Below are 24,774 nucleotides of genomic sequence, written 5' to 3' on the forward strand. Positions count from 1 at the left end.
TATATCACAGAATCACAGAACAGCTGAGGTTGGAAAGGACCTCTGGTGATCACCCGGTCCAACTCCCCTGCTCAGGCTGGGTGAGCTAGAGCAGGTCGCCCAGGACCATGTCCAGTTGCGTTTTGAGTATCTCCAAGGAAGGAGACTCCAAAATCTCTCTGGGTAACTTGTTCCAGTGCTCTACTGCTCTCAGAGTGAAGTGTTTTCTTCTGGTCAGATGGAATTTCCTGTATTTCAGTTGTGCCTGCTGCCTCTTGCCCTGTCAATAGGCACCACTGAAAAGAGTCTGGCCCCCATCTTCTTTACGCCCTCCTATCAGATATTTATAAACATTTACAAGATCCCGCCTGAGCCTGCTCTCCTCCAGGCTGAACAGTCCCAGCACCCTCAGCCTTTCCTCATATGAGCTGCGCCAGTCCCTTAGTCATCTTAGTGGCCCTTTGCTGGACTCGCTCCAGGAGCTCTATGTCTCTCTTGTACTGGGGAGGCCAGAATTGGATCCAGCCCTCCAGGTATGGCCTCATCAGGATTGAGTAGAGGGGAAGGATCACCTCCCTCGACCTGCTGGCAATGCTATTCCTAATGCAGCTCAGGATACAGTTGGCCACCTTTGCCATAAAGGTGCATGGCTGGCCCATGCTTAACTTGTCCATCGGAACCCCTAGGTCCTTCTCTGCAGAGCTGCTTTCCAGCTGGTCTGTCCCACCAGCCTGTACTAGTGGATGGAGTTATTCCTCCTCAGGTGCAGGACTCTGCATTTCCCTTTGCTGAACTTCATGAATCTCCTCTCTGCCCTTTTCTCCAGCCTGTCGAGGTCCTTCTGAATGGCAGCACAACCATCTGGTGTATCAGCCACTCCTCACAGTTTTGCATCATCTTGTGAACTTGCTGAGAGTACATTTGGTCCTGTCAGTTTTTCCTGCTTGTTGAGACGGACCGTTCTTGAGCTTGGAGGAGGTGATCCTTGAATATCAGCCAGCTCTCTTGAACGCCTCTTCCCTCCAGGGCCATATCCCAAGGGATTCTTGCAAGCAGGTCCGTGAACAGGCCAGTCTGCTCTCCTGAAGTCCAGTGCTGCGATTCTGCTTTTTGCCCTGCTGCCTCCTTGCAGGATCCTGAACTCCAACATCTCATGGTTGCTAGCTGTAAACATGCTTGTGTATGCAGTAGAGACCGCTTCTCTCTCCGTCCACGTCAAGAATCTTGTGGCACAATGCCAACTGTTGGTTAGGTGGATCTTTATGACATAACGTAGCAAAACACCCAGACATCAGAAACTGCCTCATTTAAAAGACTGTGTGCAGTGCACTAGGAAGATCCATGGCAGCAATGGCATTCCTCATGTGTTTTTGTAGTTCACAGAACTTCATACTTTCTGATTGCCGCATGTTGCTTTTGTTTGGACACCATACTTTGTATTATACACCAAAGCGCTTGCTCTGCTTTGACTTAGCAGCTCCTCTCCTGCCATGGAGACTGCTTCTAAATTTCTCTAGCAGTGGTGAATCAGTTGCTTAGGAACCAGACACACATTCACTCCCAATACTGCCTGATATTATTAAGATAAACTGGTGTTCACTTTAATTTTCCTTAATATAATCCATTATGTTTTCCATATTGCTGTAACTTGCAACTCATAACCAACTGAGCCATTTTTGCGGTGACAGTCAGGTAGACAGCTGAGGAAAAGAACTAGGACAGCATTGCAAGGTAAGATGTTGCCAGCTCCGAGTGAGAGCCTTTAGTGAGTGTAGCTGTGATTTAAACCAGAATTGGTGGAGGTGATTTCAAAATTTTTTAAAAATTAGTTAAAAGAATAAATCTGTTTCAAAATATTCCGCTAAAGAATAGTTGAAAAAAGTAGCTTTTGCTGTGTGACTTTTTAAATGTCACATTTTAAAATTATGTTTAAATGTCCAAATTTTTAAAATAACTCAAAAATGGAAGAAAGGAAATCATATTTACATCATTTTAAAACTAAAAAAAAAAGGAAATGTCATATTACAAGTTCTGGATGTTTTCAGTTTTTCAGTACTTGTTTTGTATTTTCTTAAGAAAACATTTGTAAAAAGATAATATATTTTTCAAGTATTTAAATGTTATAAAGCCTAAATGTTTCACCAAAATAGAAGCATGTTCAAAAGAACCCTCTCTTTTTCCCAGTCCTCCCACCAATTCAAAATTTGCATCTGGTTTTGCTGTAACCTTGTGTGATTTGGGGTTACATGGTTGTTCTTCATCTGTCATTGTCTCGGGTTTCCACCTGTAAAATTTCCCCATTTCTTCTGCTATTCAGATTATAATTTGTTTGGAACAGAAATATTTTTTTAGTATGTTCAGTGCCTGCTGTTACTAATTCTTGGCCTTGACGGACAGTCAGAAGCAAATAACACTCTCCTACCATCCTCCTCTGTAACAGAAATTAAAAATGACTCAATCCATGGGTATTTTTCAGGTGAAGAACACCTAAAATATTGCCACATAAACAAGGATATGCTTTTATCAAAAACACTTTGAAGGCTGACATGGAGAGATACAATCAAATACTCAGTTCTTTTTATTTTCTGTTTAAACGATAATTCCCTATTCAAAGCATGTTTACCAGTAAGCCATTGTGTTGCTCACACTGAAATGCTGTGTAAGAACGAAATTTGGGGATTAATTGTCTCTAAATGCTGAGTAGATGATATAAATGCCATGCTTTTTAGGTAATTTAAGTAGGTCAATAGACAGCTGTAGGAATGAAATTATTCACTGGCAGAAAACAGCTATTCACTTCAAAAGTTTTCATCTGATCTAAAAATGCCTACAACGAAAGATTGAAATTGGAGAATTATATGCATTAATAGTGCCATGGTCTTTTGAATTTCAATCATAATTTAGAGATTTTTTATTAGACATTTAAATCCTATTAATTTCAACACTATCACAGCAGTGGTTGCATGTTTGGGAGACAGAGGGGGGAGTTACAAGTGCACTTAGAAACTGAACTGCTCTATTTCTTGCTTCTTCATCCGTTGTTTTCATTGATTGTTCCCTGCTCAGACAAATTTGGTATGCTGGCATTGCTCAGATCTGCAGTACTACACTGGCGCTTCCTCCTTTAATATGCCAGGAAAATTTGTCAAGGTGAAAATGAGCTTACTTTTAAAATAAACTATGATTTTTCAAAAAGTCTTAAGTGGGAGTTTCTACACCTTGCCTTTTGGTGAGGGATGACACAGAAGAGCCAAATATGATAATACAGCCTACATGCTCTTTACTGCAGCACTTGATTTTACTGTAATTATAAAGCTACTGGAGAGCCACGCCAAGCCTTCTCATTCTCCTTAAAATCTTTTGCTTACACAAGTCAGTATCTTATATCCCATCACCAGCTCTGGTGCTTGAAAAATGCAATCTTGAAGGTAAGAATGAGGTTAAAGTTGAGGAAAAGATTTATAAAAAAAGTATTTTGGGAAGATAACAGCTACACGCTTTGAGTCCAGGCTTGAACTGCTATCCACTTTACTGCTGACATTATGGCTGGACAACAACATCAGGCTTAATGGAAAGGATCTAATAATGATTGCTAAGGATGATACAGTAAAGGGAGCTTAAAGTTGCTAATACTCATTGATCAACTAAAGGGGTTAAAATAGCTGCCACAGTAGAAAACCGTAAAATAACGCACACATGCTTTTCACCGATATAGAATTTCAGTTTGCTCTTCGTACAATGAATTTATGTTTTATTTCTTCATGAGACTCTTACCAACGCATCAAAGAGCGCCTGATAACTTTCTGTGCACCTGGCAGCGTACAAAGTCTTAACTCACGCCACTTCAGCTACTTATACTAGGCAGGACTGAAAACACAAACGATGAAGCTGAACAGATCCCTGCGGTTTGGGTCCAGAGCGCGTCAGTTCTGGCAGAAGTTCTGGATCGGGAGAGGTAGGAGGCGGGAGAGAGGGCAGGCAGCAGCCTTGTCCTGACAAACGGGGTGTGCTCCCAGCGCACGCGGGGTTTATTGAGGTGCACTGGGCCAAAAAAAAGAAAAGGGGGGGGTGTCTACCCACTTCTGAGCTTTCAAACAAAGGCAGAGACGTTGCCTGCCCAAACAGTTCGGGCAGCTTTCAGTACCAATGCAACGGCTTTGGTGCCACGGGGAACTCAGAGCCGGTTTTAGCTGTATTTTTGCCCGACTTGCAGGCTTCCCCGTGAGAGCACAACAGCGTCTAGTCGCCGAGCCAGGAAGTAAGCGAGCCCCTGCGGCTCGCTCCCCTGCTCCAGGCGGTCGGGCAAGGCCAGGCCCGCGACGCCGCCATGACGGCTCGGCCGCCCCGCCCAGCCCCGCCCCGCCCCGCCCCGCCCCGGCAGGCGGCGCCCGCAGCGAGAGCGGCGCTCTAGCCCTCCCCGCGCGGCCGTGCCGTCTCGATGGTGCTCCTCGCGCCGCTCGCCGCCGCGGCCCCGCCCCCGCGCGCTCACACCACCCGCTCGCCCGGCGCTGCGTCAGCCAGACAAGATGGAGACCGCCGAGGAAGGTATGGCGCTCGCTCCCTCCTTCCTGGCCCTCCGCGGCTCCCCCCCCCGCTGCGCTGCGGGTCGCTCCTGAGGCGGCAGGCGGCCGCTGGGCCCAGCACCTGCCGCCGGGGTTTCTCCCAAGCCCGGGCTGCAGGTGCCCGGGCCCCTCCGGCGCCGGGGTGTGCGTGCGCGTCTGCGGGGGAGGCGCGGCGCGTGCGCGGCCGCGGGGCGCGCGGCCGCCCCTTACATAACCGCGGCCGTTGGAAGCCGCGCGCGCGCCGCGGGGGGGGGGGGGGGGGAGGATGTCCGCCATGGGGTCGCCTGCGCGGGCAGGGCCGTCAGCGGTGCGCTCCCTCTGCCCCTTGCCGCCTCGCCCCCCGCTGGAGCCGCGCAGGGTGGTGGGGGAGCGGCCGGGGGCTGGGCAGCAAGAGCCGGGGTGCTTCCAGCGAGCCTACCGGGGCGGCGTGAGAGGCCGTGAGGAGAGGGGGTCCCTGGAGCCGCCCAAAATTCTCGCCTCGTCCGGGTCTCTCTTGGTCGACAGGCACTGTCATATCCTCCCCTGTAACTTGGGGAGCTCTCAGATGTGCGCGTTGCTCAATAGTAATAATAACCCTAGCCGCTGACGCTTTTTTTTTTTTTTTTGGTGAGGTTAGCTTTGTTACGTATACTGGAAAATCTGTTTGAAAAGTTGATGTAGTAAAATGATGCGGTATCTGGCAGTTTTCTCTAGCTCTTTCTCCTGCAGCAGATTAATGTATAGTGCTTTACCTCATGTTAAAACAAAGAACTTGTCGTAGAGACCATGGTGATGTATTTCTAGTGTGTAGTTTCCATTTTCAAGGGTATTTCTCCACTTGAAATCAAAAGTGGATGAGTTTCTTCTGTATTTACTTGTACCCAGTTCAATTCAGATAATGTTGAGCTATATAGTGTAACCTGATAATGCGGAACTCTCATAATCATGGATTTCAGTTAATATGGTAGCACAAAAGTAAATAAAATGCGTGCTGTGCTAATTTTTCTTGCAGTATTTGAGCTTTGTTTGTCATATTAAGCAATAAGTTCAAGCACGTATTGCAATAGCAAGATTAGAAGGAAAACTTCAAGTCTCTTGGCTTTTGTTACTGGTGCATCGTTGCAAATAAAACCTTTTTATCTGGTCACACTTGTTTTGTTCTGGCTTGAGAAGATTTAAAAAAAAAAAAGTAAAGCAGGAAAAATACAAAGCAGTGGATGAAATAAGGCATCTTTGTACAACTTTCCATTGGCTTGTACTGCAGACAACTTGGTTCTTGGAAACATGGTTTAGCAAAACATTAGTGGTTTTAAAATCTAATGAGTTTTGGAACTGCCTGCTACAACTCTTAATTGCCTTGCTTCCGTGGACCAACAATTACACACGCAGATCACATCAGCAAAGTGACTAATTTGGCATCTAGTCACCCAGAAAAGTTGGATGATAGCAAACTATGAAGTGGATGCTCAGAAATCACCAGTTGTGATCTCACCACGCCAATAGTTGGTACTTACTTCATCTTGGTGGATTTAATCTGAAAAGCAAAATTGAATATTTGTTGCAGGATGTTAAAAAGTGGTAGCCTTTGATTATATGTGCTTTTATAGGACCTGATCTCCTGAACAGACACCATGAAGAGAAAGGAGAAGGTTGTTAATGACATCTCAGGGCATTGTATCCCTTAATTAAACTTTAGTATCATGCTCTACACTTGGAATTTAGACTTCCCTGTGTATTTGTGTATGTATCTAGTCTCGTACTATAGCCTTATCAGTGTTACCCTCAAAAGCTCTGAGTAGTGTTATTGAAAGTAACTGGTCTATAGAGTCACGTTATAGAAATGTCACTCTAGCGTTATAACTTCTCCTACAGTCACAAAATTCAGTCACAATATTAGGATTTTACAGCACTGGCCAGAACACTGAAGAGACTTCCCAAGGTTAGAAAGCTTTAAAATGTTGCAACTGAAAAGACTGTGTAAGTGACCTAGGAAAGAGGAAATTTTTGCTCTTTATTGTTTAGCAGAGCTTGAACTTCTGCTGTAGAATGTCAAATGGACTTTTTCTAACTACGATAGCCTATTGATGATGTTATGGTCGCTGTGCTTCTGACGGGATTGACAGTTGCCTGCGTTGTATTGTGGAGTTAGGAAACTAACTGGATGGTGAGAGTTCGAAAGAGGTTGGTTAGGATAATAACGGGCAGAAGTAAGTGGCAGCTTTTTGGCCTGAGACAGGATATGAGACTTGCTTCTCTATAGCATCTGAGTAAGTAGTTTGCCTCTACCCTTGGTAGAAACAGAGCTTATCATCAGAGCCTTATAGGAATCACCTGCCTGTGTAGTACAGTATCTCTTATGTCTTACAGGTATGAATGGAGTGTGTTCTTAGGACATACTTACCGACTTGTTGTTTTGGTTTGGTTTGGTTTTTTTTTACTGCTTCCTGAGAGAGGATGTACAGTTGTTCAAGGGGTACAACCTGAGATAAAGTTTTAAGAGTACTTCGTCATTACCGAGAGGACAGCCTTATGTGAATGTAACGCATATGAAATCTACTAAGTAGAAGTACTGCAGCATTTCAGATAGCAACATTTGCTGGTAAGGGGTACCCCTCTTGCTTTCTAGCTAAATCAATTTGTTGCTAAATAACGCAGCCTTCCCTTTAGATAATATAGTGAAGAAGAGACTGAAATTAGAGGTAATAGGCAGAGGCATCACCTTTGGGGGATTAAAAAAGAAATGCATTATGCAAGATCATTATTTCCAAGATGCGTATGTGAAGAGCAGGATGCAAAGTGTGCGCACAAGTTGAACATAGTATCTGTTACACAGTGGAATTCCTGTATGAATGGCAGCATACACATTATAAGGTACATAATTTTAGATGTTAAGCATCAAGGTGGTTTGTCAGTTTGAAGCTATTTGTTGCTTAGCAGTCTGGGTTGTTATTTCTCATACGTGTATTTGGAGTCATAAAACAAGAGGGAATATCTGGAAATCCTGATACCTAAATTAGACTTAAGCTTTAAATTATCTTAGCAGCCAGAAGAAGGACGTTCTCTTCTAAATGAAGAATTAATTTGCTACCAGTAGAGCAAATTCTGGTTTTCCGAACAGTCTTGAGAATGAATGAACAGTCAGCTCTGAAATCCAGTGGACCATTAATGAGTGGGTTCAGAGAGCAATGAGGGTCCTACAGAGAATATTACACTTTTAAATTGCTTGCTTTGGTGCCAAAGAATATTCTTACAGCAACAGTTTCACATCCACTTAAGCTGGTGTAACTACTCCTTTCTGTTTTTTTCCATCTACCCCATCCTGTCTCTTGTGCTGGCTCTAGCGCTTGTCTGACTCTTTGCGAGGCCGTTCCAGCAAACAAAATTGTCAACTTATGCTAGTGAACCAGCGCAGCTAATAATCAAAAGAATGCCCGATGAAGGTGAGGATGCATCAGCTAACTGTTAGATCCAGGCTGTAAGTTGAAGAGATCTATTCTGTACCGTCATCTGGAAATATTAAAAGAATCCTTTGCTACCTAAAGTGATGGTTCTGGTCTTTCTTATCTGCAGAGAAGCAAGGGGCTTTTGATGTTTGCAGTGATACCTCATCACTCAATATGATTATGACAAAAGTATTTCTTATGTTTGTGTGTAGCACTACTGATGTGTATTGACTGTATGTTTCTTGAATTAATTTTAGGCTTTCTGCCCACATGAGTTAGTTTAAAACTCAGTTTTATAGGTACCAAATTGTCTTTGGTACCACTTGAATTCTTACGCTTTAGGTATAGAAACTGTCTGCTATCCTGTGAACCATGCATGTGGTTGTACTGTAACTTCTTTGTAGAAAAACGTTCCTATTGTAACATTTGGTGCATTTTGGAACTACTGTGTAGAAAAATATTAACTTCTGGAGGTTTCAACCTAGCACAAAGAGGTCTGGTTTTAACTTGAAATTGTGTATCTGCAGTGTTCTTCCATAACTACATTTTTTAATGTAAGTAAAAGTGCCAGAGTATAAAAGAAGGGGTAAAGAGAAGATAGCATGCTTTTACAAATAAGCAAATAAAATGTTGTTGTCTACATTTGGTTGCGTTTCAATGGTTTGGATAACCAGGTGATGTTAGAATAGACTTCTTTTCTTTACAGGGAGAAGTTTACATTCACTTTGCCTACAAAATAACTTATCTTAAAAGTTATCTTAGATATCTACAAAATAACTTATCTTAAGTTGTGATAAAATGGCAAAAACGACGAATAAAGAAGGGGCTGGACTCCTATGAAACAAGAAATAGAAAATATCTCCTTTTCTGACTTGATTGTAAACTGCTAAATGGGTGGCCGTACTCAGCTTAAGTAGCAACATCCCCAAAATATGTTTTCCTGATGATTATTTTTTGTTTTTTGTTTTTTTTTTTTTAAAAAAACCCTTTCCTCAGGAGCACCGAGGAGAATGCTTGTTAGGTTCAGGGGCAGCAAATGGCATGTATAAGTCATTGTTAGCCATTGGTAAATCTCTTCTGCTAAGTTTCTGTTTAGCTTGTGCAACGCTCACATGGAATACAATTACTCCATTTGAAAGATTATAGCTACCTTCAGGGAGATTATCCTTAACAATCTAGATGGGGGGTTTTAGTGGTGTTGTGTGTGTGTGGTTTTTTTTAATCTGAACAGTACTTCTGCTTATAGTTTTAGTGTGTATATATCCTAAACACCTTAAAATATGTTTAAATTAGGCTTTGTGTTTTGTAACATGAACAGAAATGTACCATTCCTGTTGCTTTTTCTGGGGGTCTCTGAGTCTTCGTGTCTTCTATCACACAGAATAGGTCATTCAGCCTCTTTCAGCGTAACTTATTGTGACTTCATTTTGCTATATGGCAAAATTTATGGAGTATAATTGTCTAATTTGTCTTGTAAGTGTAATAAGCTTTATGTTCTGCTCAGCAGATATATGCCGGGTCTGTCGATCTGAAGGAACTCCTGAGAAACCCCTCTATCATCCATGTGTATGTACTGGCAGTATTAAATTTATCCATCAAGAATGGTAAGTTCTAATAAAACACGTTAACTTGTTTCTAAAAATCATATTTCCTCAGTCTTCAGGTGAAGTAGTGGATGAAGCCAGTTTTCAGAAGTAGCGTGTTAGAGATTTTGATGTTTCTTGCGTGACAGGTCATTGCATTTCACAAATAATTTAGTAATTGAATAGGAAGAGCAAAGAATTATTATTGTATGTACTTAGCCGAACTACAGTCCTGCTCGTATGTCAGCTTTGTGGAAACAGTAAGCAGAAAAAAATCAGTCTACTGTTTTTTTCTGCCCATTTACAGCTGTGAATGACTGTGAATAACTAACCTCATAGGAAAAAAATATTAGGATATCCTTGATGTGTATGCGTGATCAGGGAGATGCTAAAGTGAAGCTTGTAATTCTGGTCTGTAACATGCTTTCCTTTTGATGGTATTTTAGTGGTCATTCTTTCACAAATGCAGCCGTTTCATATCTTAGGGGTCTTAGTGTGTGTATCATAACTTAGAATATTTTTAATGATTGGTTTCAAAGTCAGTGTCCGTACAAGGATATGAGGGATTAGCCTTATCAATAATGTGCCTAAAGAACATGCTTTATCAATTATGTTAAGTGATGTATTTGAAGAGTCAGCTTACCTCTTTCACTTTTTTGAAACTTAATATATGGACTAAATGACTTTAATAAACATGCTATTTTAAATCCTATTTACTAGTACCACTCTCCTGCTTTATGCTGGAAAGCGGTGAGATGTTATGTTTTTCTTAATGGAGGGGGATGAGGGAGAGATGTAGTAGCATATATTAATATGATTACTTTTTATTGCAGCTTAGTTCAGTGGCTTAAACACAGCAGAAAAGAATACTGTGAATTATGTAAGCACAGATTTGCTTTCACACCAAGTAAGTATGTTGTACTACTCTTGTTTTTTCAGCATTTCTTTCCTTTCATTTTCTTAGTATTTGTGAAGTGATTACTTTTTCATTCAGCATGCTAGATTCAAACTCATGTTTTAATTTCTGTATTATTGCTTGAATTACAGATGTTATGCATATTATTGCAGACTGTGTGAGTTGTTTGAGTAATAGATAATACTGTGCTTCCATAATCTTATCCAAGCCATGAAAGAAATATTATTCCGTACATATTCTTGTTGGCTCAGTTCCATTCTTTTATTGTCAGCATTACAGTATATGGAGTATTTTCAGCCTCAGTGATAAACTTGAGTGTTTATAAGTTTGAACGTTAAGGTGAATCGCAGTGAAATTCACATTTGAAAACCAGTTTTCAGTTAGCTCTGAACCATCTGCAACAACACCAGATGACTTCTGTCAGTTTCTATTTAAACAGTTTAGACAGATAATGCAGAAAATAATAGCTGATTGTTCCACTTACATTTCAGTCAAGGTACAGTAGCTACCCAGTATTGCATTACCTAAGATTGAACTAAGTAAGTTAGGCAATTTATGATCAAGAATGCCTGTATCTTTATATAGTTCCCAACAGGTTTCTTAATAACATTTTGACCACCGTTAGTAGAAAAAAGTGAGGTCCTTTGGCCTGGTGGCAGCGTAACCTGATTGTTTAGTATTGCCACCTTACTGACAATTGAACAGGTAAAGTGGTTCTTGTGCTATATGTTGTATTAATTTTATTTATATCAATGTATTTTTTTAAATTATTGAACTGAGTTCTTTATGTTGCAGATATATATGTGTATTTAGTTGTTGTTAACTGTAAAAGCATTCTTGAGAAAGATGATAAAATGGAGTGTTTCAAGTGGTTGGTACAATAAAAATCGAAGCTGTCGTTTCCCCCCCACCCCGGCCTTTTTTTTTTTTTTTTTTTTTCTTCCTAGTTGTGTATTGGTAGAGACAACTGAGCCTGAAGAGCCAGATGCTTTAGTTCGTATATATTCTTCATCCCAGAAATCCCACAGTACACCTTCCATGTCCTGAACTCCGGAATATTTCATTTCTGTACAACAATTAAGTGCATTAGACCTTTGTTAAAATGATCAGCAGTGAAATGTGCAGTATTAACACTATCTTGCCACTGTGAGAAGAATAGTACATTTAATATTGCTCCCAACAATGCTTTCAAGCATTATATTTTTTTTTACTATACAGCGTCCTATATAGGAAATGCAGTTGAGAGGTATAATCGGCTTTCAAGTTTTATTTGTTAAGCTTTTTCAAAAAGGTGTTACATTACTTTGATTTAGAAGCTTTGCCAAGTGAAGGTGATCCTAGTTCTGCTGCTCCGTAAAAATCTAATCGGCTACCTTCAAAATTGTATTCTGCTGCTAGGCCCTCTGCAGAATGTAGTGTGCAAGACAAGAAAATTACATTTACTTAATTGTAACTGGTAAGCCAGATTTCCTGGTTACTAAGAAGAGAGAACGCTTCATAGTTGTGTGCGAAAAAGGACAAACTTTTTTTTTGATTTAGAGCAAAAATAATGAGAAATTTTAAATAAATTGCACTTCATATTAGTTAATATTGATAAGGACAATGAAGAATTTTCTGGTATCAGCAGAGGTGTTCCTGCAGAAATTTAATCCTTGACTGACCTGGCTGTCACCAGCACAGCTTGTAACATAGGTGCAGGTTTATGGGCATGTGAGAAAACATAATTGAATTACTGAGGGCTTAACAAGTTGCTGTTTATCATCTGAGACTTGAAATTGATAAGTGAACCTCTTTCTTCCCCATGCTGTGGAGTACTTCTTCCACATGCGGCCTGTAGCAAACGCTTGTGTATTCTCCTCTGTCCGGCGCTGGCCACTCCCCGCACTTAGCACCCACATTTGATGGTATTTCATTGACTTTCCACATTGCAGTGTTTCTTTCCTACAAGGCTGCATGCAGTGGTAGCTTGTGTCGGGTAGTTAGCACAGATTCCTCCAGTAGTCTCTACCCAGCCTGTCTTGTCTCACTGTTTCCCTCTCATCCAATACTTAAGCGGGTACGATTTCCTCAGTTTTTCTTTTCCCTCTTTGGAAGATGATCTGGAGCTGCAGTCTGGAGACTGGAGCTGTTTGTGGGAGCAGAAGGAAAGCTGGGAAGGAGTCGCAGGTGTTGGAGAGGATGGCAAAGCAGAGATGGAATTGGAGATGGGCTTAATGTGTCTGCTAGTCATCCAAAATGAAGTTAGAGCTGGCCTGTAACCATGCCAGGTTGAAAGCACTTTCAGTGAAGTTAGTTTATCATGTGATGTGGTGGAATAAATGCATGCATGTAATCAGTATCTGTGGTTCAAATGACAGGCCACAGTAATACTAGCAACTTTTCTTTTTAGTTCAGCTTGTTTTGCCTGTAAGGTCATCACGATGATTCTGTCAAAAAATGCTCCTTTGTTAGTATAATTTTTTGTATACTAAGTATATGAGATTTTCATAAAATGTTCCTAGTGCACATTTTTCTTTAATCCTTTAGTATCTTTAACTTCTGTAATATCTTGTGACCTCTTTAGCACCTAAATGACTAGGTTAGTTGCTCTTTGGAAGGAAAGGAAGGAAGAAGTAGAAAGTTCAACTTGCATCTTGTCGGGGATACAAAGAAACTGATTTTTCTTCTGAATATTAGCATGATTTTCTAAAATGTTTAGCTGTGTAAAGCAGTGGCTTAATTTTCAAATACTCGCTCTGAAGCAAAATTTTATATATTTTAAAATCTGTTTTTATTTAGCAGTTCTTAAAATTGTGAATTAATGCAGCTGTTAATAAAGACAGACTCAGTAGCTTTGGTCTTCTTTTTTAATTATAAGGGCATTTGTTCATTTTTTAATTTGTACCTTTTCTTTTCTGAGTCTTTAAATGGCAGCTGGTCTATATTACCCCTCCCCCTGCCATGCACGCACAGTTCCCTCTGATGTGCTATGATGCGCTTCTTCAATAACACACTAAACACTGACCCGTGAAGAAGTGAGGCATTTTTTTTTTCCCGTGAGTAGGCAGTTTTAAAAACTTCTCTTTTCTGTAGAACTAATATGACATAAATATTTAAAAAAATACAAATGTAGAAGTGGACTCATCTAATCTTTGGCTTGAGTCTGAGATGAGTTGCTCCCTCTACTTCCTAAGTAGCTGCAGTGCTGATAAATGGTGAATGTGACATCACAAGGTTACTGAATGCTAAGCTTGTAAAATGTGAGGAAGCCATGCAGGGAAGATGCTCTTCAGTTTGTAAATCGTTGTTTTCTGAAATAAGCTTTTGCTTTATGCATGCAGCGTTACAAATTCAAGGTTTATGTGCACTTGCACCTTCTGAAACACTGTTCATAGACATTAAGGCAAAGAAAAATGAATAGCACTGTGGAGCAACTTTTAAATATCTTAAGTATCTGTTCATATTCTAAAGTTGCTTTTGCAAAAACCTCACTTAGTAACTGCATGTTGTTTGTAGTAGTAATTAGTAAATGTTCCAGACTTTGGAACTTTAAACTAATTTTGTTCAAAATGTACTGTAAAAAGCCACATAATTATACTAAAATGAGCAATCCATTTTCTTGAGCTCGTGAGTCAAAGTAATCAAGATTTCTCTGAAGGATGTAGTTGGCCAGTGGGTAAAGACCCATTCATTCTGACAGACTTTAACCCAGTAGCCTATATCTTGAACCTTTCTAGGATGTTTAGTTTGGAAAAATGTAAACTTCTGAAACACAAAATACTACATGCTGTCACAATAATCCTGTATGTCCGCTGCCAGCTTCAGGGAGCAGACTAAACATGCAATTGAGATAGATGTGGGTGCAATTTCATACATTTTATTAGAGCTATGGCTTGTGTGAGAAGGGGTGACATTTTCTTTTTTCTTTTTTTTTTTTTTTTGTTTCCTAATAGTCTGGAGCAAAGTCCATGTATGTCTCACGACTGTAAAACGTACCTTTTCTAAATATGACTGTTTCATGATCAGTGCACAAGGATGATTGAGATGGGTTATGAATGGCTTGTGGGTGTAATGGTAGATGGGAAATGTATGCATAAAAGGACTATAACTGTGGAGATTCTGTGGAGCAGGCTAAATGACGGTTTTATGTAAGCGAAGCAAGATGTTTTGCTTTCTTCCACTTTGGGCATATGCATATTTACTTAGGTTCTGAACAGATAAATAGGCTAACTTGGATGATGAAAGAATGGGAAATGAAATACAATAGCTGTGTCATGACGGCTCTGGGGAAAAATGAAACAACTTACAAATTTAGCCTTCATAATACACAGAATTTGGTTTTGATACAGCATACATCAAAAGGGTGTTGCTTTTCTAGCATCTTTCTGCAGCTTTGCTTCCCTCAGTGAAAAGTAAGATGGTGCATTGTAGGCAGGGCCTTGTGGGAGACCTCAAATCTGTACCTGCAATATTAACGGGCAAAAACATTCAACTATTGCTCCGCTTCCTTCTGCGCGGAAGATAAGCAATTCCAAAATGCCCCTGGCCAGCAGTATGAAAACCACATATTTGGTTTATATGTGTTTATACATATACAAAGAAATACAATACAAAGAAAACATGTAAATATAAATACGTATTTGTTCATAATGATCATATATCTAACTTTTCTGCAGATCTTTGCATGCTTCGAAAGGCATGCACTTATTACCTTGTAGCAGAACTAGTCCTAAAAGGAGGAGATGACCAAATTCGCAACATACCTGAAGTTGCGCAGTCTGTCCTCATTTTGTAGGAGCAAGCCCTTAAGGGACAAGTAGTTCCTTAGACAGTTGCTTTGAGATCAGTTGCAAGTTGTTGATGATTCTGTGTGAAGGTAGATTTGTACAGGGGTTGTACTGCAAATGTAGGACAATAAACACTAGGAACAGAACTTCATGATGAAGAAGCCTGTTTTTTGTCTCTGTAGTGTTTTTTTTTTTCTATTTTGCAGCTGTCATTTGTGAATAGAGGGAGTGTAACTGCTTCTGATGGTGGTTCCTCACTTTTTTTCCATTCGAAGCAAAGCTATTTGTATTTGAGCAAGCACAGCTTAATCCAAGCTAGATATCTTATCCTAGTAAAAAGCTAAGCAACACAAGTGAAGTCAGAAATTATCCAGTTTTGCTAATGTTTGTAATGATTGTATGGTTAGTTGTTCATAGTGGTTTCTCATAATAGGTTTTTGTGGAGCACCTATATGTCCTTTTATTGGTCAGATATTGCTGTGATGAGAGTGCATTTCTTTACTGCCCATGTCATGGCTCTTCTCTCTCATACTTCCTTGCAAGGGAAATTGTGTGTGCATCTTTTTCATTTGGATTAAATTGTAGTATTTGGAAAAGATTATAAAGGTTAAAATGAAAGCGTGTGTTTGTTTTGTTTCTTGGTAAGTTTGGCAGGAATTACTGTATTCAAGTTCAGTTGATTGTCTCTGTTTGTCAAAACATGGCTGTGTGATGTTTGCACTAAATAGCCTCTGAGGAGGCAGTGGGGATGATGATTGCTTCCTGTAATAAACTTGAAGGTATCACTATGATAAGCTAGAGCATTGGGAACAATTTTTTTTTAAAACTCTTTCCTGTTTTGGTGCACTGAGGCGTTGTCAGCTGAAATTTGTTGACAAACTGTTCCCCTAAGGACTACTAATCATTTTTGTCTGCTTTCTTCCTTAATTTTTCTAGGAGAATGGAAGATTTCTAAAAATCATCTAATGTTTTTCCAATCTTCTTGTTTGCGTCAGAGTAACAGCAGCTCTCGATTATAACATTTTTGGCATGAGCTGTCTGTTTTGGAAAAGCAAAATTAACGCTAGTGTCCCTGAAAATTTTGGGCTTACGGGAGGAGAAAGAAAAATCTAGTATTCATAAGTACAATAGTAGTGAAAGGGTACAGGTGTGAACTAAGTATCTAAAAAGCTTTCTGGTGGTTTTCACATGGCCTGGACAGCCCAAAAGGCTGAACTAAAGCTGTTGAAACTCATCTGTGCTCAGCCAATGTCTGTTTGATTTTGATGTTGTAGCAAAAAAACTATTGCTTCAGTTGGACTCTACTAGAGAGGTTCCTCTTTGGAGGAAATGAAGGGAATAATGCAGTAAGTAGACTTCTCACACTGTTTTAAGAAAGTTATTATTGGGACGGAAATTAAGGGGTGAGAAGTGCAAGAAGGGGGGGGTAAGGAGAATGTGTACAGGAAGGGTCAAAGTCTCAAGGCTCACCCTGGTAACGGGGGAGAGGGGTAAAAGTGAATGTGGAGAGACAAAATAATGGTAGATGACAGACACAAGTGGGGACATTAGCTATGAAAACCGCTGTCAGCAACCTTCAGTACTGTACCTAAGGGTATTTGCAAACCAGGAGTTCTTGTCGTGCTAGGGATTTTGGCATTTTTTTTATCTAGCCTAATGTTGTAGGACATAGAAGAGCTTTATCTTATTATCATGGTTCTTAATTCCTTTTGAATTATTGGGATCTCGTATGGCAACTTTCCACTTAACAGCTGCTGTGTTTTTTTCCTGCGTGCTCTATGAATTGGGATATAGAATAGACCCCAAATCCAACTAAAATGTAGCTCTGCCAAAACCACGATTTATAAAATTGATACAATCTTGAATGTGGTGGAGGGGCTGGTAGTAGAAAGATGTAATGAAAGTTTGCCTCTTCTCCAGTTTCATTAGATAGATATGATTGGGAGAGATCAGATGGCATATGATGCTGGACTATTCATAGTAGCTTTCTGCCTGTATGTCTCAAAGGGGTAGGGAAGTGAAAATTAGGTAGAAACAGTGGTAGACTCTCTCTGTGTTCTGAGGTGTGTCAAAGTAGAGAAATACAGCAGTTCCTCCCCCCCCGCCCGCAACACACCTCTCCCAAACACGCGTACTGAAAGCTCCTGGAATCATGAAGAATCACAAAACTGTTAAGATTTGGGGGATGTAGCTTAACTTCTCTGAGTAGTAGGCTACATCATTCATTTATTTGAATGCTCAGTTGTAATCCTAAAGCCTGTAGAAAATTCAATATTGAAGAGGCATTAACATTTACGAATGACTTGGGCACTTCAGCTTTACTAAGTTAGGGTGAGCATCCATTTTATAATTCCCTATGATTATCACAGCTGTGTGAGCATTCAGTAATTTCTGAAAGACACTTTTTTTTAACTTCAGATTCTCCCAACTCTCCCATAACAAATACGTCATTAATGCACAGTTAATCTTTTCCTCGTAGTCTTTTTTGGAGTTCCAAAATGTTGAGCAAAGTATGTTTTTTGAAAATGGAAAAAAAAAAAAGTCTTAAGGTATCTGCTGAGTTCAGATTTGTCAGAGTGACATAATAAATATGTTACAAATACAGGTAGGTATTCTTTTAAAACACTTCACAAACTTCTACTTGTCTCCTCTGATAATTCTCCAAAATGTTAATTTAATATGAACTGAGATCATGATTAAGTCTTGAATTAATATTTTCTGTGGTATTACCAAATTGTGTCCTAAAACTAACTCTGTAATAAGAAGATTGTTATTTGGTAAACACTGTCTAAACATTTTTGTGCTCTGCTTCTGAATTGCTGCCCTATGTTCTCACAAGTATACTTCCCTGAAGTTAGGTTTTTTTGGGGCGTGGGGTGAAGGGAGTAAGTTCTCTAGCTAATTCCAGTTCCTTACCAGACATCTCAGAACCTTTAAAATTTAAAACCAGTTTCTGTTTTTTTTTTCTGTTACTGTTTTGTTGTTACTTAATTGTGTCAAATGTAAGCCACACATTGTTGAACTATAACAACACTCCACGTTCTTTGGCTATTTCTGCATACTGATGCTGCTTTTCTATCTTCCTAACTTGAGTTCTCTTTAGAATATGGGAACTTAAAGAAAGGCTGGAGGATGGGAAATATCCCTGGAGAGAAAAGAAGAGATCTTTTCCTGTGGAGGCTTTCTCTCTCTGATAGTAAAAGGATGATTAGGAATGTAGGTAAAGGTAGCAGGGATGTTCTTGAGGTGGATGCAAGTGGATTGCATTAGGCAGTGTTTCTCCAACTTTAAGTCAAAGGATTGTCCATTAGGAGGGAGGAAAATTTTTCTCCAGTAGCTCTTGTTTTTAACTACAAAAGAGATCCCAAATTTTGTTTAAAAAAAAAAAAATCAGTTAATTAAATGTGTTAAAGGTGGTCAAGTATCTTCAAGTTCAGCTTTTTTCAACATAACCATTAAATATGCAGGAATCAAGCCATAGTTTAATCTTCTTCATTCAAATCTGATATTGATGCTGTACATAACTACTTCTTGGCGTCCATATTAATGTGCAGTAGCTAATTAAATATAATGAAAATGTTAGATGTCTTCTAATTGTTTAATGAAAACTTTTTGTGATCAGTGTCTGGAATCAGAATAATATGGTTCCGTATTTTAGTAGCTTTTGGGGAAGGATAGGCTACGTGTAGAGGTTTCAGTGAGGCTTGGTAATGTGACAAAAAGGGAAACCAACCTCAAAGCCTAATCAACTATTATCTAGCTTTTTTCCCTACTCAGGTGGGAGAAGTGAATGCAGAAGAACTTTATCACTGTTTTTCTTGGCTTCCGAGTAGGGAAGATTTTCTATAATATGTATGTGTTGTATGAAAAAGTTAAGAGAACGTACTTTTCTGAAGATGTATGTATGTGTTGAGAGATTTTCTTTATGTTCTGTAATAGGCATGAACTTAGTAAAAAACTTGTTTGGTATGAAGTAGATGTCCTTTCAAAATAAAAGTATTTCTGTGTAAATTTTAACCTCTGTAGATACTTAATTAGTACCTTTCAGTCCTCCTGTCTATTTAATTATTTTAGTGTGCTGAATTTTGTGCTGCTGGATAGCAAGTGACATCTTAAGTTATCTACCACAAATACACCAACGGTATGCAAAGTCAATCTCCTGTCGCTTGTGCGCTTTCCTCAATCTAGTTTTATGTAGCAAGGATATCTTGTAGGTCGTTCTGAATGAGAGGACTTTTGGATTTAGAATCTGCATTCTCTTCCAGACTTCAGCTTATTTTGAGATAACCAGGCTTTACAGTTGGTATAATAAAGCTATTAAAAAAAAAAAAAAAAACTTAATTCTAAACTAGTGCGGAGTTGTTACATTGTGCACCGAGTGTTATAGGAATAATAAGGAATGTGTGATGTGAATTATGTTTTTGCTATCTGTTTGGGTGATCTGCTGGGAAACTATAGAATGTATTTATTCTTATAGTAAGCTTTGGTCAAATAGAAATGTTTTGCAGTTGGCAGGACTTCTACATAAATGCTTTCTGAAGGAGCATATATAAGCACTATTTCACAAGTGCCTTTTCTACACAGTTTATTCTCCAGATATGCCTTCACGGCTTCCAATCCAAGACATCTTTGCTGGACTGGTTACGAGTATTGGCACAGCAATACGATACTGGTTTCACTATACACTTGTGGCCTTTGCATGGTTGGGAGTAGTACCTCTTACTGCATGTAAGTATTAACTTTCAGTGTTATAAAACTCTTATACACAGGAAAATATTATACTTTATACAACAGTGTTTTGCACAGCTGTTGTTGGTTTATTTAAAAAAAATTACATTATTTTGCTTATTGATATGTTTTTCAGACAATTCTAGCTATTGTTACTTTCTTAAGCCATTTGACTTGCAAGCCAGTGCTACAATGCAGGAAGATGTCGAGAGAGAGAACAAAGCGTATAAAAGGGCTTTCAAATTTCTTGTTGTTATGAAACGACAGCTTTCAATTATGTGCTTCAAAATCTTTATGGATTTTTTATTTAATATTACTTATTCATTTTAGGCTAGAAGAGTTGTAGTTCTGTTATTTCCTAACTACCTAGGAAATGAAAATGCAAATCTACTTTTTTAGTATAAAAAGCTAAAATCCTTTATTGTGGTCCATAAGTTGAACAGTAAAACTGCACGTAAATCTAAACAAAGGCCTGTAAGTAGTAAAGGAAAGTTTTAAGTTTATCTTTGACATTTTGGGTTCAACTGTAAGAATATTTAGGAAACCAAAGCTTTATAATATTACTTGACATTCTTTACAGGTATAAGAAAGACATAGCTCAACAGCTCATAGCTCATCATTTGATGAGCTCATAGCTCATCATTTGTCTATAATATGCCTAAGACAATATTTAAGATGCAAAGGAATGTGGCTGTAGCAGAGTTTACTTCAAGAGTCACCAGTGTTCTTACGTAGTCAAAATTTGTCCTTCTGCTGCTTTCTTCCAGTTGTTCAGGGGTATTAAAATGCTACCTTTTTTGAGCGTTGACTATTTAAAATATACAGTGGGACTTAGAATAAGGAAGATCTTTGTATAATGAAATTATGATACTTTAATATAATTCAAGTGTTCCACTTTTTCTTAGATGTTCAGGGAAAGATGTTGCAAAATATGTTTGGAGCTTTATGTGACCTAGGAGGATTGTTGTAAATCTCTTAGTTAATCAACTGGTGTTTTGTTGTTGTTTTTGTTTTTTGTTTTGCATCGTTTCAGTCTGCTTTTCAGGAATAACTCTTTTACGTCTGCATACTTTGAAAGGACAGTAAAAAGGACAGGCAAAACATTTGCCTTTGAAGGAAGTATAGTATATAGGAAGGAGACAGTTTGCCTCCTGCTAGACTATTTAAGTTTTAGTATAAATTGTATTCTTAAAAAAACCCAACAAAATAAAATTTTGCCTCTGCTATGTTGAAAGTCCAAGCACAAACTTTGTGCTAGTGAAAAAGCTTGAAAATGAAACAAACTACAACAAAATCAGAGCTTCTGTATAATGTTGTGGTCTAATATTATGCACTTATGTCGTAGTTTCAGGGCCTATTCAGGTTAAGTTGGCACTGCACCTGAAATAAGCAGAAAGGAAATGAACAGGTGAGAAAGATAAAGAAGATAAAGGCATAAGTCACCTTTAACTATTAGACCTGGAGGGTTTTTTTTTTTTTTTCATTCTATAAACAGAATATGTAAGGAGAGTATGCATAAAAACTACTGTAGTATCCAGATGGAATTTCACTTTTCAAATACAAAGCAAAAGAGAGCTATTGATTCCAAAAGCTAAAAATATAGAGAAGATGAAAAGAGAAGCAAAAACAGCTACAGTGTTCTGTCAAGAAAATGACTGGAATTGCATCTTTAAAAACAGAAATACATCCCTTGGACAAAAGAGCAGGAAAGCAGTAAATGCATCTCCGTACACGGTTTCTCAATATGTTCTGTGCTTTCAGTTTTTTGCTGGTGCTGGGTTAGTTTGAGCCTAGCACAATAATGAAACAAGCTATTAAAGAAGGATCCTGTTTCAGCAGCCTGTCCTTCCTATGTCATAAAAAAGGGAGCTTTTCTGAACTTGGAGTAAACAAGATTTACAAACTGCTTAGGATTAAAACTAACCATTATTTTAAATTATTTGACTAATTTTAACCTGGTTGTTATCCTGTCTTTGTTTATCTGTGTTGCAAACTTTTGAATTGGGGACGTTTCTTCTGCATTTGGGGACCGTCAGTTGTTCTGAATGTTACAGCAGAGTAAGAAAATGTTCTATCTAAATGTTGTATTTATTGAAATGAATTACAGGCAGCCAGAAGTTTTCAGAATACTCTGTCATTCTTTCATTCTTCTAATCTGACCCTTTCCTCTCTGCTTGCCATTGACTCTTTCTTCCTCTCTTTCTCTTGCATGTTTGTTTTATTCCTCCTCCTACCCTATTCTGCTCATCCCCCCCCCCCCACACCTTACAGATTTTTATTTTGGAGGACTTTATTTCTGAGAATGGATTTCTTTTCCTTGGGTGTTTAGATGAGTCTTAGTCTTTTACCTTTGTCCTTCAAAACGTGAATATCTTGCACTTTTCTTACAAAGACCACTCTCCAATGATACTGAAATACTACTAGAAGTCACCGCATACAAATTAGTTACATAAAACTTTTTAGAAATGTCATTTTTAGTTATGAATTATGACTAATTTTACGACTGGTGGAGATTTTTTGCTTACTTAGTCTTCATTTCTGTTTATGTTGCAATCGTACATGTAACCCTCTTTATGGATTACTTTAAGAACTAAAGTGTGCAGTGGAGGGTAACGTTTTATTTGCACAGAAAGCTATCCAATGTGACAGAACTGTTCAGTCCAACAAACCTTGAAAAATCCATTTACTTCCTTTTCAAATCCTCTATCCGTCACCAGGATCTGTTTCAGGAATGTAGTCTTATATGAGTCTGTCTTAAATACTGTAATCTCTTTCTACCTTCCAGTATTTCTGTCATCTGCTTATAATAATTGTGTATGAGTGGCTTCACAAGAAAGTAGAGCAAAGAATCAAGCCCTTGTCTTCCAGATTAATGTGCTAGTCATGCAGTTATCCCATCCGTGAGCAAATATATGATGTGAAATAAAGTCTACATTTTTTTTGGTAATTATACTTCTTTACTGCATACCCACCTTACATGATTGAATAAAATAAATTTCTCGGTATGCGTATTTTCAACCTAATCCTAGCAGACTGATGTGGTGTTGCTGTTCCATTAGCACAAAGCATATTGAGATTGGTGGATGAAAAAAGGCTAGTCAAATGATACTCTATGACCTTTTAAACCAAAGTGCTTATTTTCCGTGTGGTGAATGTATTTAGTTACCTGCTTCCTAGAGTGAAATGCCCAAGGTACCTGAACAGTACATGAGGTATGAATGAGGTGTATGCACCAAGAAAAGTGAATGTTTCCACTAAGGCAATGGGAAATGCCAGAGTGGGAGGTGGGTTTTCTGAAGTAGCTCTTTTGTCTCAAATTTAAGAAGTCAGTATCAATATGAGACCAGTAGGCACATACAATACGGCATATGAATGTCTTTTTTCTGGAGTGATTCATTTGCATGTTTTCTAAAAACACAGTAGCTGAAGAAGATGGTCATATACATTTCATATAGCTATGTAGTGATTAGAATTGTAAACGCTGTAATAGAAATACTAAAATTGGTATGAATGGTATATGAATGGGAATGTGTATGTGAGCACTAGAAGAAACAGCAGAAAAGGGTTAAAAGGAATGGTATGTGCTGATAGCCATAGAGCATCTATATGTAGTTTGATTCAGATGAAGAGGGGAAACAAACTGACCTAAAGATAAAGTGTCATAAGATGAAGAAAAGGACTGGAGCCATAAAATATGCAGATATGGAAGACAACTGTGAAAGTCCCAACTTAAGAGGGATGAAATAAAATAATAAGGCAAAAGATCCCAGACAGCATCCACTCATGAAGGTTATAAAAGGAAGTCTAAAATCAGCGCATCATCACTAGTCAACAAGAACCCGAGCGATATGATGAGGATATGATAGCTGATGTCCTTTACCCTAAGTGTTGCACGCAAGTGATCCTGTCCAGACCACTTGGGCACACATGTCTTGGTGCTTGTGAGTATGTGAGTGAGTGAAATCTGTGGAAGAAATTAACTTATTTAGAGATCAGTTTGCTTAGAGGTTGTGTATAATAAAATCTCCTTTCTTTTCCATAAAATCTCAAAACAAGTTTTGTTATGCTAGTTTCCTACAGCGCAGTGTAACCAGGAGTTTTTCAGGCTAGTGTTCTTTGACCTCTTCTGGCTAACAGAGTTCACAACTACATCTTGCGCTTTTGAAGTTCTCCCGCCGTGTAGCTGGATGATAGACAGAGGCGAGCTATTGAAACTCACTGAGCAAGAGAGGATCAGTATCATCTTACCGCATTTTATTCAGTGACCGTTAAACGCAAAATGTGTAAGCAGTACTGACTGCAATGAAGATGCACATCCTTATTTGATCAGCTACAGCCATCATCTCTTTTGTGCTCTGACTTTGGACTTTTGAATTTAATATTGTTTTCTGTTCTGGATTGTATTGGGGAGGTGAGTGTTGAACTTCCTCAAAGTGCTCCCTTACCTTTTAGATAAAAGGTGAGCATAAACACTAGCTAGATGTTATTTATTTGTTTATGAAAGGGGCCATTGTTATCAGAAGATAAATTCCACAGAAAATACGCTTCTGTGTTTGGGCACTTTTAGTGGATTGATTCTTGAGAGATGTAGAAACACAGGCTTTCTGTGAGTTCTATACAAGTTTAACCATGAGGTGAGAACTGAGCTGTTTGATCTAGGTTGTACAAACAATAGCATGCTAGTATATACTTGGGGACCAGTGCCTGCCTACAGGATAAGGTGAGAATCTTCAGAATTGCATTTCTAGTTTTAGGTGCCTTAATTCTTCTTGCATCCTGTTTTGGGCATCTGTGTCATTTCCTATGGATCTGAATGTA

General features: G+C 38.9%; 2 protein-coding genes across 10 annotated transcripts in view; one reads left to right on the forward strand and one right to left on the reverse strand.

Annotated features, from left to right (window-relative positions):
• The window catches only part of LOC104137828 (carboxymethylenebutenolidase homolog), a 31,416-nt gene extending 23,643 nt beyond the window's left edge, over positions 1-7,773 (reverse strand). For both annotated transcript variants that reach the window (XM_068931414.1, XM_068931413.1), the window contains exon 1: positions 4,960-7,773. The gene's annotated coding sequence lies outside the window, so the exon portion shown is untranslated. The remainder of the gene's footprint in view (positions 1-4,959) is intronic.
• MARCHF6 (membrane associated ring-CH-type finger 6) overlaps positions 4,357-24,774 on the forward strand; it is a 56,777-nt gene continuing 36,359 nt past the window's right edge. For 2 of the 8 annotated variants that reach the window (XM_068931408.1, XM_068931411.1), the window contains exons 1-4: positions 4,357-4,524; positions 9,471-9,567; positions 10,380-10,453; positions 19,813-19,956. In XM_068931408.1, the coding sequence (XP_068787509.1) occupies positions 4,506-4,524; positions 9,471-9,567; positions 10,380-10,453; positions 19,813-19,956 (334 nt within the window). In that variant the 5' untranslated portion in view covers positions 4,357-4,505. Of the gene's footprint in view, positions 4,525-7,866; positions 7,961-9,467; positions 9,568-10,379; positions 10,454-19,812; positions 19,957-24,774 lie in introns of those variants that run through there. The other 6 variants (XM_009665170.2, XM_009665171.2, XM_068931410.1 and 3 more) reach the window with 5 other exon arrangements.

This window comes from Struthio camelus, chromosome 2 (genome assembly GCF_040807025.1).
Source record: "Struthio camelus isolate bStrCam1 chromosome 2, bStrCam1.hap1, whole genome shotgun sequence".
Taxonomy (NCBI): domain Eukaryota; kingdom Metazoa; phylum Chordata; class Aves; order Struthioniformes; family Struthionidae; genus Struthio; species Struthio camelus.